General features: G+C 47.1%; 1 protein-coding gene across 3 annotated transcripts in view; it reads left to right on the forward strand.

Annotated features, from left to right (window-relative positions):
* SCLT1 (sodium channel and clathrin linker 1) overlaps window positions 1-17,395 on the forward strand; it is a 1,687,870-nt gene that overhangs the window by 180,553 nt on the left and 1,489,922 nt on the right. For all 3 annotated transcript variants that reach the window (XM_069631056.1, XM_069631057.1, XM_069631058.1), the window contains exon 6: window positions 4,610-4,665. In XM_069631056.1, the coding sequence (XP_069487157.1) occupies window positions 4,610-4,665 (56 nt within the window). The remainder of the gene's footprint in view (window positions 1-4,609; window positions 4,666-17,395) is intronic.

Genomic DNA, 17,395 nt, shown 5'->3' on the forward strand with positions numbered 1-17,395 from the left:
CTTCCCATTTTAATTCTTTTATCAAGACAGGATGTATTACACCACCAAAGGAAGAGGCTATGGTGGTGCCATTTCCTAAGCCTAACAATGATAAAACGGAGTGTGGGTCATACCGACACATTGCTCTCATCAATATTGACTCACAAATAGTTATGACAATATTAGCACTACGAATGGAAAATGTAACACCTGAACTTATTCACCCTGATCAATCGGGTTTTGTTAAGGCAAGACAAACTTTTGATAATATACGAAGGGTGAGTCATTTGCTTGAGAAAGTAAATGATTGGCTCTGGATGCTGAAAGCGTGTGGAGTGGTCCTTTTTGTTCCGTACTATTGAGGCTATGGGGTTTGGCCCTAGATTTATGCGCTTGGTTCGGGCTAATTATCAGACTCCGGTACTTTGATTGCCTATTAATGGGTATATCTCACAGGGAATTAAAGTATCTTGTGGCACGACACAAGGATGTCCTTTGTCCCCACTCCTGTACGCAATACATTTGGAACCACAAAAGATCCGGAACGAGAAGTACATTAAGGGGATACTGTTCGTAGGTATGGAACATAAGGTGATGACATTTTCCGATGACTTACTTGTCACAGCAACAGACTTGGTTGACTCCCCACACGAATTGACTACAGAACTTAATACGTTTAGAGAAGTAGAGCGATTGAAGATCAATACTCGCAAATCGGAAATCATGGTTATACAAGGGGGAGCTCCCTCCACGGAAGGGCCTGTAGATTTGGGTCCGTATCAGAGGACATTTAAAGGATTGAAATATTTGGGAGTGAAAATAACACTCCATGGAGTCTATATAACAGGCTAATTACCCAATGTTATTGGATTCCATCAAAAAGTGGTTGGAGGAGCATATTCCACTAATAATCTCGTGGACAGGCACAATCAATGTAATTAAAATGGTTGTCCTCCCAAGGGTGTTATATTATTTCCAAACCTTGCCAATAGCTGTACTTTCGTCGTTTTTCAAAAAACTGAATAGGGTTGTGAGGAATTTCATATGGAACAGGAAAAGACCAAGGGTAACTTGAGGGGTTTGACAGCACCCGTCGCGAGAGGAAGAATGGGGCCCCAAATGTCACAATCTATTATCAAGCGGCTCAACTGCGGATAATACAGGACTAGTTTGGGGGAACTAAAGGGAAAATGAGTACGGATGGATCAAGCAGTGGTCGGTAGGCCCTTAGGAGAAGTTCTCTGGTGTCCGAAGGTTGCTCAACGCCTTAACATGTACAAGAGCAAAATAACGGCGTTGATGGGTGACATATGGGACAAGGTAGTACAGTGGGGGTGGGGGGGTATAACAACGTTCCTCTTTTCGTTTGCTACACTATTTCCTAACCTGCAATTCGCACCTGGGTTAGAGCAGGGTACTTTTAGATGCTGGGAAGAGGTGGGGTGCCAGAAGATGGGTGATATAGGGCCAAGAGATTAAGACATTTCAACAAAGTAAACAGGCATTTGACTCGTCTGAAATGGAAAGGTTTAGATATTCACAATTGAGACATTGGCTATTGGCAAGGGGAAATAAACAGGCAGCGTTAAGGGACTTTACCCCCTTTGAAAAATAGTTAATGACAAACTCGGGGGACCTCAATATGGTCCGAGCACTCTGAGCTACTTACAGATTTTTTGACAATGCACCGGCACTGGGGGTATATGAAACCATGGGAAAAAGTCTTAATTGACCCTATACCGGACGAGCAATGGCAAGAAGTGTGGCAGAGAATACCGAAACTTATGAGAGCACTTCAAATTCGAGAAATGTGGGTTAACGTTATGGTACAGTGGCACCTGACGCCCGAGTCACTACAGAAATTCTACCCTAAAATGTCCAGGAAATGTTGGAGGGGTTGCAAGGAAAGTGCGAACATGGAGGCACATATGGTGGGATTGCCCCGTCCTAAAACCATTCTGGAATTGTATTAACGTGACAAAGAAATATTTGAGTCTAGAATACGCAGAGAGTACGAGACAATGTTGGGTGATGTTTTGGAGGTTTTCGTATTGAAGTCTCAGAGAAAGGCGTATGATATTGAGTGTGTCGGCATTAGCTTTAGTAGCTCAGAGATGGAAGAAATCACTGATGCACACAGAACAGGAATGGCTGGCTAAGATTTGGCATTACATCTCTTTGGAATGGATAACCTATGTGGTTCAAGGAGAACAGAAAAACTTTAAGGAAGATCGGCACATGGTTTTGGACTTCCTTAAGAAAGCTATTCGTGTTAACTGGCATCCACAAGGAACACGATTACTACACTTATTTTAAAGATGAGACCCGGAATACCAAGAATTAATCTAAAGACTAAGCAAGAAAAGTGGCACCTGTCCCGCGGGGAGGGAGCGGTAGGGAGGGCCTGCGGGGATGGGGAGAGGGGTGTTTGTTATAACCATAAATGCTAATAAAAAAAGAAAGGGTTGGTGACCCAAAACTTGGAAAGAGAGATTGATGCAAATACAAACAGTGTTAGGAAAGGGTTGGTGACCCAATATGTGAAGAGAAGAGTTAATACCAATAAGAATATTGCTGAAAAAGTGTCAGGGATCCAATGCTGGAAATGCATTATTTCTTCAATGAAATAAGGAGTGAGTGGAGAATGGAAAAACCCTGGCAGGATAGGGAACCAGGCAAACAGTGGGTCTGGGACTCACGCCCATGAAAGTATATAAAGCTCTGGCAGGAGAGTAAACCAGGCACTGTACAAGTCTGGGACCCGCACTCAAGAAACAGAACTGTGATATCCTGGCAGGAGAGTAAACCAGGAGTAAGAAGAGCAGTAAACCTGAAACCGTGGAACAGTGGGAACGAGTGCAAAAGGGCAGACCCATACCCCTTTTAAGGATCGATGATAGTCGCTATTCCCTGGCAGGAGATTACACTAGGGGTAAAAAAGTAACATCGAAAGCAAAAGGGAAGAACTATGCCCCTTTAAGGTTAATTGAGATATGAAGTGAGATAAACTGAAGATTCAAGAGAATTGTGTGTTTAAAAGAGACTCAAGAGAAGGCTTATCCCCCCTGGAATAACCTTGTGCTGTATTAATATATTAGATGGTAGAAAACAGAAGGAACAAAGGGAAAATAGTTATTTTCCTTAAAACTCTGGAAGCATAATAAGTAGACAAACTCAAAGGATAAGTCGTCCCCCTTGAAACTGTGATGTGAAATATTGTATAAAGAAAGAGACACAAGGGAAGAGCCCTTTGAAATAGTGCAACATTATTTGACCTTTTTTCCAGAAGTACCAGACAGACAGTGAAAGACCAGACGAAACATAGGGGAAGGGACGAGCTCTTCCTCTCGTGGAACGTTGGGTCCTTTTTGTTTTCTGCACCTTAGAACTTTGTTTGGAAATTTGAAAGAAAGCTACAAGTGTATAGCTTACAGAAATCCCTTGTAAACGTTGTTTTGAGTTTAGCGTGTAAGGGTCAGTTTAGGGTTTTTGGACACAGGGGAGAGGAAACTCTTTGGTTTAACATCCTGACCCATACGTTCATTAGTTTTGTTAAGGCAGGGAAACCCCCTCATAGACATAGGAACATGTAGGGTTTTCCCAACTGTGTCCGAGTCTTACTCTTGATCACTTACAGGCTGTATCATGCTGTTCCTCCCAATCAGCATTTATTCATGATTTGAAATTTCAGAAAGTGTTGGAAACATGGCTATGGAAGTCTGTTTTTAATTAATTGCAGTATTATGACTCATTTGTATTGTTATCAGATCTGATTATAGTACTTTTGTATTGTTTTATATTTTATGTAAATATTTGTGTATGGATATTTATTATATATGTATATTTGTAAAGTGCTCCGATGCAGTGTTGCCTTGTTTGCGCTCTTTAAAAATGTCAAATAAAATGTGAGGGTAACAAACATGCAGTGAGTGAGAGATCGGTCTATGAGAAACCACCAGAACACTCAAGACACTGGGTTTAGATTTGAACACCTTTATTTCTCTACAGATATGGAGTCCATCGGATTGACAATTGGTCAGCAGTAGAAAAATGCAAACCCCTTTTTAGTTGAAGCTGTAAACCTGAAACCCCTTATCATAAACCCCACTAATTAGTTACTTAAGAATTCAAAACTGTGTGCTGACTTGGATAATGTGAACACAGTCAAGAGGCCGCCCTAGAGTGAGCGCCTGCAATTTATGTTTCTGACCTCTTGCTTCCCCTTGCACTAAAATATAGAGACATAGCTTCTGCCACCGGCCTAACCCCGGCAACATGGACACCATTGATATGTTATGCTAATGGCATTTGTATAGCGCCACTCACCATTGGTATGATCTCAACACGTTGTGGTTTGAACGCCTAATAGAAGGAAAAGCACAGGTCAACTCAAAGGGGAGGGTCTGCAATGCACACCTAATGGTGCTACCCCTTGGTTTGGTTGAGATTTGCCAATGGCAATTTACATGGACTGCTTCTAGGTTGAAGCAGTCAGGAGATGGATTTAAATGGTTTTTGTGATCAAGAAAGAAATCTCGCAAAAAAATCCACTAGGGAAGTTTTGAGTTTAGTTTTAAGTGGTTTTATTCCTGTATATAAAATGACTGTATTTTGTCTTTTGCACGTGCAGGCCCAGATGGGTGAGATGAGATTGAAAGTGGAACAAATCACCTGTGAAAATGAAAGGTAAGGTTTGTCTTCTAGGCTATTAAAATTTTCCGCAACAGGTTTGGCCCTTTTTTAGTCTGACTGTATTTTACTTCACAGAATATCGCTATGCGTAGGATCGATGGAAGGTTTTAACATGAACGTTCACTCCCTTGGGATCTTTTTCCACATGAGGACTGACATTCTTTTCTTTTTTTTTTTTTAAGAGCTGTTCTAATGGATACCTTCTTCCCACACATATTACAGATAATTGAATGAGAACTAGTTGAGTCTTGATAGTAACAAAACCCTGATGGTTCATATCCATCCACAAACATAAGGAAGATCTAATCCAGCCTTGATCATTGCTATGATTCTAGAGTCTCAGCCCCTCTTCTTCGCCCAGAAAATAAAGTCTTGGTGTGACGCTTGACCTTTCACTTACCATGACCCTTCATACACACATCCTTGTTCTTATTCTTTGCTACTACATCAGGCTATTTCGAGTGGTTAATCCATGTTTAGCAGAGGAACACCTTGGCATACTCTCCATGGTTATTGTTGGCACTAAGCTTGACTGCGCCAATGCTATCTACATGGCAGCCCCTACATATTTGTTTCAACGACTCCAAGCTATGCAAAATTGTGTAGCCTAAATAGTGAACAAGAGACTGTGTTTACACCAATTCTTTGCCGTTTACTTTGGTTACCAGAGGAGGCCAGGATCAAATTTTAATTGGCTACGCTGGTTTACAAATACTTGCATAATACTGACCCAATGTACCTGACCTTGGTGATCATTTGCTCAAAAACCTTCCCAAAACTAATGATCCTCCTAGTGCTATACTACAATATTGACAAATATATAAAGTGCTATAAATTCATCAAACATTGATTGAGGCAATATGTGGATTACTTATTCAACCCACATACATTTATCAAAACATGTGGTCATTCTCTCACTCCACATTCATTGATCCAAAATGTGGTCAATATATGTGGAGTGAGAGCACTGTATATTTGCCAATATTGTAGTATAACACTAGCACTTTTTTATAGGAGTGATTATAGGTATGATTGAAGTTGAATGAGTGATAGTGATGTTAGTTAAGAAAGTAATGCGAGTGAAGTTGTTATATTAGCGCACATGCACTTTATATTCAACCAATTGTGTTGGAAAATAAATGCATTTAAAAAAAAAAACATTTTATTGATTTATAAACACAACCAATCAATACAAACCAAACAGGCAGTGCATAGATCAACAGTTTCATTACACTTTTTTGAACTTCTGGCCACTGCTTCCCTTCTCCCACCCCCCCTTAACGAGTCTATTACTTAGAACATTCTGTTTCAGCATCCTGTGGTACAGTCTCCCTTCCTTCAGGTCCTGCCGGGACTCCTATTGACCCAAACAGCTCGGCTATCAATAATTTCCAGGCCATCAGGGACTCGGTCTCCTCCTCCCCCCTGTGTTACACGCTTCTTGCCATACCATGGTTTTCGCTTCCGCCCATTTTTGCAAATCTCTCCACCACACCTCCACATTTGGCATGTGGCATGTCTTCCATCCCATGGCAATTCTCCTTTTTTGCAAGCACATAAGCCAGATCCCTCAGTTTACTCACATGCTTGAGCTTCTGTGATCTTGGGAACTCTTCCCCCCCCCGCCCTCCCCCAGCAGGCAGGCCCACACTGTGTCCACTACAATCTTGACCCCCTTTTTTTTCCAGTTTCCCTTTCACTTCCCTCCAAAAGCGTTCTATAACCGGGCATGACCAGAACATATGCACCATGCCCGCGTTCTCTTCATCACACTTGGGGCATGCTTGCCGTCCTGCGCTCCCAAATCTCGATATCCTCCAAGGTGTCGTATATGCTCTGTGTTATATACAGTTGAATCTGTTTCAGTCTCGCGTTTCTAGATACTTTCTTATGATACCCCTGCGCCCGTTCCCACATCCCGTCCTCCATCAGGGCTCCAACTTCTGTTTCCCAATCTAATCTTAACTGCGTAAGCTCCTTCCCCACTTTAAACATCAACATTTCATATATTCTGGAAATCTCATGGCCCCCTTCCGCTATGTCGTATATCGTGTCTATGGTGGCATCTGATTCCTCCTCCAACACAGTTTCAGGCCATGTTTTTTTAATTCTCTGAACCATTCTATGATCTGTAATATACTGGCCCTCGTGCAACCCAGTTTCTTCTCGCAGCCGCTCAAAGGTAATACTAGAGCCCTCCCGCCAAATGTCACCCATTGTTGCCACCCCAACCGGTTCCCAGTGGTTCCTGATTATCATACGTAGCTGTGTATCTGCCCCTGTCAGTGCAACCAATGGTACCTGCGGAGAGCATGGGAACGGGTTCTCCATCATCTGGCATGCCCTATGCCACATCTTCCACCCTAGTAGCATCATTTTAGGGCGCCCCATCATTTCCACCCTGGGTACCCACATCATCTTTCAAGTAAAATGGTGCACAGTCGCGCCCAAACAGCCTAGATTCTGAGGTCTCCTCGTCAGATAGCCATTTGGCGACATATTGCAACTGGCTTGCCACGTAATATACCTCATAGTTAGGCAATTATCCCTCCTTTGTCATGGAAATTTTGTAGCTTCCATAACGCCACTCTATTCCGCGTGCCATGCCACAAGAAGTGCCTACACATGCTGTTCAATTTGGTGAAGAACTTCTTAGGAATCAGGTACGGTATATTTGCAAAGTAGTGTAAAAGCCTTGGCAGAACCGCCATCTTTAGCATTGCTCCCGCCCCATCATTGCTAAGGGTAGCTTTTCCCAGAATTGCATGCACTTCTCAATTTTTTTTAATGGCTACTTCTGTGTTGCACCTATGCTCCTCTTCCACAGTGTGGTATATATTTATCCCCAAGTACCGGAATGTGCTGCCCGCCCATGGCACTTGCAATACAGGCAATCTCTCTGGTGGAATCCCTATGTACCCCCCTAGTGGGAACATGCTGGACGTCTGGGGGTTCACCGCTATACCAGACAACTCAGCGTATCTATCCATCACTTCCAGCATGTACTGGAGATTTTCATCTGGATATCGCAAGTGCAGTAGCATGTCATCTGCGTATAGAGAGATCAAATGTCGCTCCTCTTTCACCTCAATGCCTATGGTGTCATATTGCTGTCTCAGGTATATTGCTAGAGGTTCCAGGGCCAATATGTAGCGCATTGGAGACCACGGGCATCCCTGCCTGGTGCCCCTGCTGAGCTGCCACCTTCCCGATATCCCAGATCCTGTCTTAACCCTAGCCAGCGGTTCGCTATATAACATTTTTGCCCACCTTACTTATCCAGGCCCTAACCCGTAGCCCTCCAGGGCCGTGAGCAGCCATGGCCATTTAACTGAATCAAAGGCCTTAATTGCGTCCAAAGACAAAATTGCCATTTCATCATCACTTTCGCTACCGTTCTCAATAATTCTTTGGAGGAGTCTGTGGATATTGGTAATATTTCTATTTGGGACATAGCCCGTTTCATACGGGTGTATTAGTTTGCCAATAACCTTCTTCAGTCTATTTGATAAGACAGCAGTCAATATCTTACTGTCTTGATTCAACATCGACAAGGGTCTATAGGAGCCGCAGCTGTGCCCAGGCTTATTAGGTTTGGGGAGCGGTGTTATGATGGCCTCTCTCAGTGACTCTGGTAAGCTTCCTGTCTCGAACGCTTCGTTTAACATTTCTAGCAGCGGGGGAAGGACCTCTTCCATATATACTTTATAAAACTCACTTGGGAATCCATCTGTCCCTGGGGTTTTGCTAGTATGCAACTGCCTCACCCACCTCCCCTAGTTCTTTTAAGGTAATAGGTGCATCTAGTTCCTCTCTCTCTTCCTCGCTTATTTTTGGCAACCCTATGTCCTCCAGCGTTTCTACCATCGTAGCGCGACTACCCTCACCATCGTCCCCGTATAACGCCATATAATAGTCCACAAATGTTTGATTAACCCCCTCCTGGGTGTCTACTACGCTACCGTCTTCCCTCTCTATAGTCCTGATTGTGACTCTGGGGGTTTCACTCTTATATAACCACACCAAAAGTCTCCCCGGTTTATCCCCTCCCGCGTGCTGTCTCTCTATATATTTTTTATAATTGAGGTTACACAATCTGTCCCAATATTCTGCACATTTTTGCTGTAGCCCGAGTGTCAATTCTAACTTCTCTGCTGTATCATCTTCGCCCCTTAAAGCCTCTTCCAGTTTCTCCTCCGTCTCCTGTAGTTCAGCTAAGATCCCACCTTGTAGACCCTTAGATTTTGCTATGGCTACTCCCCTCATCAAAACTTTGAAGGCCTCCCATAGTGTTCCCGCAGAGTCCACACTCCCAGTATTTGTTTCAAAGTAATTTACAATCTCCTCCCTCAAGTCCTCCCTAAAGAAGGGATCTCTCAATGCTTCCGCACGTAGACGCCATGTCGGGATCCTCGCTCTCGGGGGCTGGTATTGCCATTCGAGAATCAGGGGCGAGTGGTCCGAAAGGACCCTAGCTGTAATCTCCGCTATCATTTCAGGTGAAATGAAGACCTAATCCAACCTCGTGGATAACTGTTGTGGGGCAGAATAATGTGAGTATTGCCTTTCCTGGGGGTGTCTCACTCTCCATGCATCCTCCAGGCCAAATTCACTCAGCAATGTCTGCAACGCTTTGGCAGCAGGGGCCGGTCTATCCATCTTCCTATCCAATCTGTCCACCCTCGGGTTCAGTACGCAATTTAAGTCCCCTTCCCAGACCATCACGCTTCCCACACATGCGCTCAGATTAGTGCATAATGTTCTCATATACGCCGCTGTGTTCTGGTTTCGGGGCGTACGTATTGACTATGCTCATCTCCCTATTTTCCACCAGTCCCCTCAGTATAACCATCCTCCCATCTGTCTCAGCTACCACTTGCAGTCGCTGAAAAAGGACATGTGGCGCCACCCAGATAAGCACTCCCCTCGCATAAGCAGAGTATGATGAGCCCACCAACACTCCCTTCCACTTCCCAGCAATCTTATCCATCCTCTCCCGTGTAAGGTGAGTTTCTTGCAGCAGTGCGATATCTATCTTTTGCCTACGTAAGTACAGCATAACTTTGTTCCTCTTTAAATAACTGTTGAGCCCCTGTACGTTCCATGTAACTATTTTAAGGTCTCCCATGGCCTCTTCGAATTCCATCCCTCCTCCCACAGGTGCAGTGTGCAACCTGGCACTGAATTCCAATTCAATCTATACAGACTCATATCACATTTAAAGCACCCCTTAACCAAAACCGCCCCAAACTTCCCGCTCCCCCCCCCACCCGCCACCCATCCCGTGCCCAACAACAACTGTTGCCCAGTACCATCCCTGGATCTCAGGCTCCCTGTCATGATGCCTACCTCCAAGGAGCCAGGTCCGACCCAGCAACCCCAGAGGCAGGCATCATTTCCCCCAGGGAAGTGCCAGCGGGCCCAAGCTGCGGCCCTTTGGACACAGTCCTGGCGCCTGAGGCGCCAGGCTCATGTTGGACCCCTGTCCTGGCGCCTTAGGCGCCAGGTTCATAAAGCTAGACATGTGTTAAAGTGTTTTAAGGTGCACTTACCTGATGCAGACCATGCTGCTACATCCAGGCCCTCTTGAGGCCTGAATGGAACTACTTTACCTGTGGACTTACTTTCCCCTGGGTGTGGTCGGGGAAGGATACATACCTGGAACTTCTTCCAAAGCTATTTAAACCACGCCCGATCAGCAACTCACGCTTCGCGGTGTTCTGCTCCTCGCAGCTGGATGCTCACCGTGTCAGCTCCTGCATCTGGACTTCACCCACGCCTGTCAGCATCCTGGGTCACCTGCTAAGGGAGAATTGGAGAGAAAGAAGACCTTACCTGCTAAAGCTGCATCACGGAGACTTCACACCGACGATCCTGAAAGGGAAGACCTCATTTTAAAAGCATTTCGCTTCGATCGCTGCACCTTTCCTGGGCACCTCCATCTTCAGCAGCGATCATCCGGATCCGCAGCCACTTCCCAGAGCCTAGAGAGAAAAAGACAAGAACACAAGGTGAGAGAAGGAAGGGAATAGGAAAAGCTCAATTTCCTTCTAAGACTTAACTGTTGGGTCATTCCTATTTCATTTCGGGTCCTGCCGCTTCCTGGCATTCCGGACCCCGGCCCCTATGGGGGAAAAAAGACAAAGACATTGAATGAGCGAATGCAAAGACATTACCCGAACCCTCATCCAGAACTTACCTGTCATTTACTGGAACTGCACGTTTCACTTCGGGTCGGCGCCATATCTCCGGCATTCCGAACCCCAGCCCCTAAGGGGAAAAAAGACATAAGCGATTAGCGCTTGCTGCAATAAGACAATGAACATTATTATAAGGCTTGAACTTTTGAACTTGCTACAGAACTCTTACAGCGCCTTACCTGAATAGTCGAGCTTATTTGAACTCCCATCAAACCTCAATCCAGTGAAGTAACTGGGTTTCAACGCGCCCCTGCATCAGAAGCAGGATGGAGAACTCATCCTTCCAGACCCTAAGGTGAGACTTCACGGGCAATCGAGGAAGGGTATCGTGGAGGGCTGGAAGGGAGTGGGAGGCTTGAGCATTATTCCGTCAGTAGGTAATACTCCCTTTTCACGCACAGGGGAATATTCCTGCGAGCCAGTGAGTCCATCTTCAGAGTCCTGCGCTTCACCATAGAAGAAGCATCAGCACTCGAAGCCAGACCTGCGCCTCCGTGGGAATCAGGTGAGCGTGACACTCCCCCGCATCTAGCTCTTTCTGGCTCTCGCCTGTACTCGAAGCACCGCAGGGCGAGGTCGCCCTAATGGCACACCTACTGCTACTACAACTATAGATCGGGGGTAGGATGCTGTCGCCCCGCCGCTCCTACGGCGCTTATAGCTAACTACACATTGCCGCACAGTTTGCGTATGTACACGCGCTACTATATTCAAGTCCTTGAAATACGTTGCATTGGCGACAATTTACAGAAAATCCGCATCATTTTGCCACACCCATTAATCACCGTTCTTAACTAACAAACCAACAAACCAACCACCCTCAGGGCGCCCTTCTTACACCACGATAAAGTGTATACAATGTCCCAGTCACTTATCGTGTTCCTCTCGGGCTTCCTCCGTATCTCCTTCCGGACAACCCTGCAAATCCAGCCATGTAGTTGCTTCTTCTGGAGTGTCAAAAAAGAACATTTTACTCTTGTGCACCACCTTCAGTTTAGCTGGGTATAGATGCATATATTGTATACCAGCCCAGCATAGTCTCCTCTTGATAGCCACGTAGCTGTACCGTTGTCTCTGGACCAGCATTGTGTAATATGGATACGCCGTGATGGTGCTTGAAGCTCTTTCGATTGTACCACCCTTTCAGAAGTACTCCAGTATCTTCTCGCGTTCTTTATAGTTCAATATTTTGGCGATTATGGCACGGGGAGGGGCCCCCGCTCGCGGTTTCCTCTTGAGAGCTCTGTGCGCACGTTCCACTACAAATCCTTGCGAGAGTTTTTCGGCTCAGATTTCCTGTAAAAATAAGTTCTCGACATAGTCCATCGGGTCCCGTACCTCCTCTCCCTCCGGCAGGCCCACCAGGCGAATGTTGTTCCTTCTCGCTCTCCCTTCCGCTTCCTCCGCGCGAGACTCCAAATTAGCTACCTGTTGTTTGAGCACGTGGATCTCCCTTACGTTGCTGGAGCTGGTGTCCGTGTTGGTCTTTACCGCACTTTCCAGGTTGCTTGTCCGTTCTGCCAGACCCCTGACATCTTGTCTCAGCAGGGTGACCTCTATGCCTACCGCATCTATTTTAGCCTCCAATGAAGAGCGTAGGTCTGACATTGCTACCCCCCCATGAGTCTTTTAGTTCCGTGATAGCAGCTAATATGTGATGATTTTCCGTTGCCGCATTACTCGCTGGTGTCACGGGGTTTATGGACACTGTGGTAGCGGGAGAATGCCGTGTTTTAGCATATGTGTCCATTGTGGCTTGCTTATTCTTGCTTTTACTAGCGATCCCTCGCGCCGCCATTTTGAAGCCTGTGTCCTGCACCCCAGGTTGCCAAAGCTCCAGTGTAACAATCCTGCTACCCTGTGTCGATTTGCGCTACTGCGTCTTCCGAAACGTGGGGTGATCGCCGTAGAGTAGCCCTTATTCCGAGCGGGTTGTATCCTCCCACGTATTAAGGGTCTCACAGCGTCCCAGGGGCCACTTTTACAATTTATATGGCCACTATGCTGTCAGGTTCTGGGTGATCTGTGCATCATTGACTATGCCTCCTGCAACTTGGGTAAATCTTCCCTGTCGTGCACATCCCCTCACAGGGACTCAGACTCTAGCTGTCACTTCGTAGGTTCCATATGCTGATCATGCTGGTTATAGTCTCAAGCCACTGCACCCCAGGGGTGTTTATTATTTCTTTCCGTGTGGGTAATCAATTTATTATTTATTATTTCGCCCTGAACACTCACATGTGTTATTTGACTATTCGTGTGGGCAAAGCATCTCCTCAACCGTAGTACCCAGAGGGGTGCAACAATGTTACTCCCGCCTCCGCTCCAGCCAGGCCGTATACCGGCTGGAAGCAGTGCGAGTACATCGATTCAGGCAGGAATCGTATGTCTCTAGTGTTCGGTGCCCTCGCCGCCAGCCGCAGCAGGGACCCAAGCAGCGGTCCTCACCGGCCGCTCCGTGACCTCACGGAGCCCCGGAAGGCTCCCGCTGCCACGATCGTAGCCGCCTGAGAGGCTCCGCCTCAAGCAGGCGCCCGCCGCCGCCGCTCACAGCCCCTCCGCTCCACAATCACTGCTTGCTTCAAGTGGATGCCCGCCGCCACCACTCGCAGCGCATCCAATTGGCGAACGCTGCTTACAAAACTCTGCCTCAAGCGAACGCCCGCCGCCGCAGCTCACAACCCCTTCGCTCCGCTGTCACTGCATACACAAAATTAGTATTGCTCCGGGGCTGCCGGCTCTGCAATGCGAGCGCGTCCTCACTCGCAGCCGGCAGCGCCCTACAGAAACCCTGAATCGGTTCCTCACCGGCCAACTCACAGGTCGTAGAATTCGAGTCCTTTGTTCTCCGCCATCTTGTGTCGCCGTCACCCGGAGCGGTCGCGGCAAACAATGTTACTTTGAGCTGCGAATGGGTTTCCTCTCAGCTGTTTAATATCCCTGTATTGCGGAGCATACGCTCGGACGCCCCCGCCTCCATTCATAGGCGCCGTTAGTTAGTTAAAGCATGTGTTTTCACGGATCGATCACAGATCATTAGGAGCAGCTCCAGAAGACGCGTCCTACTGCATGGCTAGCTGGCCACGCCCCCGGAAAATAAATACATAATATTAAATGAATGAGTCGGTTATATGTTTTTTGCAGAATCTATAATCTTCAAGCAGGAACTTGATTGCTGGTTTACCCATCGTTATGTTTGGAAATTGGGGTATGCCCATTAGTCCTCAAGGGACACCAGCTTGTTGTTGTTTGTCTATGTTGAGTTCCCCAGTTGTCAATGAGTAATGGGGATTCATCGTCCCTTGTGTTTAGAATTCAAGCAAACAATAACCTAAGTCTTCTGTCTCTGATACCTCCAGTGTGGATTTAATGTTCATGCAGAAATGTGTAATCACGCTTGACATTCGATGTGCCCTTTGCCACGATATGGTCAGCTGCACATTGCTCGCAGCACAATCGCTCTCTTTGCCTCACTTCTTGTGGAATGGCAACTTCAGCGACTATAACCTCTGTTTTGTCCTGTGTTGGCAATGTAAGTGCTATATTCTTAAATTCATTCCCGGACTAGATACATTTATTACTATTTTTGGTGCTGTGATTGGAGTATGTGTATGACCCGGTCCAGGGAAGCCAAGGACCTCCTTTCAACCTGAGGTAGGTTGCATACCACGGCAACGTGAGAGCCACACCTAACCCTGAGGTGCTGTGGGGGAGATAAAGCAGACACCTGTCCCTGGCTTCCTGGTAGGCCTTGAGCTGTATATGCACATGTGTGCCTCTTTCTATGACACAATGCTTATTAGCCCCTGTCCTGGCCCAAGTCTCTTTCACATCTCTTCCAGGTCGGCCTTGATATTACAGCGGCCAGAAAGCATCAAACTTCGACACTTGGGATGGATAATAGTTCCTGGAAAGCAACACTGTTCAGAGAACTACAAGAACCAAAATGTACCTGGGCCCAAAGGACACAAGCAGGGCTGGAACAGGAGAAAGAAAGCTGTTGCTCAAATAGAAATGGCCTAAGCTCTCCCATTCGGGAGATGAATATGCGATGGTTAGTGGTGTAAATGTCTGGCTCGAATATGCATGAGCGACAGAGCGTAGCGAGGAAACCCGAAATAACTAAGGGTGTTAATGAGTGAGGTTTCCCCACTTTTTGTGAAAAAAATTGGTAAAAAAACAGTTTGCAATCTGGTTTATATGGTAGAACATGAAATAAATCCAGTCGATGCAAGTCACCAACTATGTGCAGGAGCTTTTTCCAAAACATTTTCATGCCTTTTGCCTACAATATATATACCAGTATAAAAAAAACATTTTCATGCAGACTGTACCCATGCATATCCACACAGCCTCCACCAATATATGCCACTATTACCATAGAAGAGAAGAATGGTGAGACTGGAGTCTGAGCTTGGAAAGGAAGGCATTTGAATTATTGAGCACAATGGAGCAAAAGAATAGCCAGGTGGAGTATATCAAGCTGATTGCCAGGTATTTTAATGCTAGACTAGGGGCAGTACCGTGGCAGGATTTGATAGAGCATCATAGTTTGGCAACAATTGCCCCCCGCCCCCTCATTAGCTAGCTCTGAGAAATGCTGCAGTAAAGGCCTGAATCTCTTATTGAATTTGGTTACAGGGCAGTTAATGCAGGGTGGCGTCAGACAGCCCGCCCCAGCATGCCTTTAAAAATGGGAGGCAAAGTAGCCTTATAGACTATGAGGCCGATTCATGGAATTAATGTGCGCTGAAATTTTCGGCGAAAGCGTGCGAATTGCAGTGCCAGTGCGAAAACCGCAGCGAAACCCACGCACAGCGATTCATGGAAGTCCGTGCGCGTAGAAATCCCAGGAGGTGCGCCAAAATTCTGCGTGGGGCACGCTGGCGCACACGTCTCCAAACAGCGTGCGCTATGCACACAGCGAAATCGCACATAGCATGGCGCACACAACAAAAGTAGGAGGAACAGGGGGCGTGACACGTGGAATGGGGAACAACTCCTGAAAATGTGGGCGTCACGGGGGAAGTACAGGAGGCAAATGCGCGGAACGCCCACACGCACGTTCAAAACACATATTCATGGAATCGAACGGGGAAACCCGTACGCCAGCAGAAAGCAGGCGTACGTGGACCCGCGCAGCATTAAAGTGTGCGCAAACAACAAACCAGCTCAGACGCCAGGATGAATATACCGTTCCTAGCAGCAGTGGTCGTGAGGAGGAGGAGGAGGAGGAGGAGGAGGAGGAGGAGGAGGGTCGGGCCCAGAATTTTTACACCCAGAACCAGCCTTTTTGGGATGCCTGATGACCAGGTGTATGGGAGGTACAGGTTTCCACCTCACATAATACTCGACCTGGTCAGTGAGTGGGAGGATGACCTCACATCACCCACCCTGTGCTCCCAAGCACTCAGCCCCCTGCATAAGGTCCTCAATGTACTGCACTTCTTGGCCACTGGATCATTTCAGCGGACAACTGCTATAGTGGGGGGGTGTCACAGGCCACGCAGTCACGCTGCCTACACCAGGTCTTGGCCATCATCACTGCACGCCCATCAGTCCGCAGGCACATATACCTGCCCAGAACACCTGCAGAAAGGCAGGCTGCCGTCCAGGATTTTTACGGGGTGGCACAATTCCCCAAAGTGCTAGGTGCCATTGATTGCACCCATGTGGCTCTACGTCCCCCCCGGGCATCTGAGCACATCTACGGAAACCGCAAGCACTGGCATTCCATCAAAGTGCAGGTAGTATGTGATGCCAAGGGAATCATCACCTCAGTATATTTTAACTATCCAGGGTCCACCCACGACAGTTTCATTTACAGAATGTCAACCCTAAACCGGGACCTAGAAGCTGGTCGGCATGGCAAGTATAAATGCCACAGCACATGCATGCATGTCAGATACAGAGCAATGTCACAACCCCACTAATGATACCCATCACCACCTCCCCAGGGGACACTGCCTACTCTCTGAGCACCCACATGATGACGCCAATTCGGAACCCCACCACGCCACCCGAGGTAAGATGCAACACAGCCCACATTGCAACCCGGAGCATAGTGAAGCGCACATTCGGAGTGCTCAAGTCACGCTTTCGCTCCCTTGACCGTTCTGGCGGGCAGCTGTTATACGCTCCCCCAGTAGTGTGCAGGATCATAGTGGCAGCATGTGTCCTGCACAATGTTGCAACACGCCGGGGCCTGCCCGTGGACATGGTGGTGCCGCCACATCCCCAACCACATGCACGCCCGCTGCGCATGGGAGGGGAAAGGGCACGGGGTGAGGCAGCCCATACGCAGCTGGTGGCTAATTACTTCTCCTAAAATCACACCCCTGTGGAGTGCACACAGCCCTGGCACATACCATCTGACAATCAATGATGATGACATAAGGGACAGTCCACTGTCACAACCATACCAGCCTGAGATTGGTCACCTGGAAGTGTTACATTGTGTGCATCCCTACCTACACAAACCCCACCAATGCTGTGTCATCAAAAGACACGCTTCTATGCTGCTA

Source organism: Ambystoma mexicanum, chromosome 6q, assembly GCF_040938575.1.
Source record: "Ambystoma mexicanum isolate Mex_15411 chromosome 6q, UKY_AmexF1_1, whole genome shotgun sequence".
In the NCBI taxonomy this organism is placed as follows: domain Eukaryota; kingdom Metazoa; phylum Chordata; class Amphibia; order Caudata; family Ambystomatidae; genus Ambystoma; species Ambystoma mexicanum.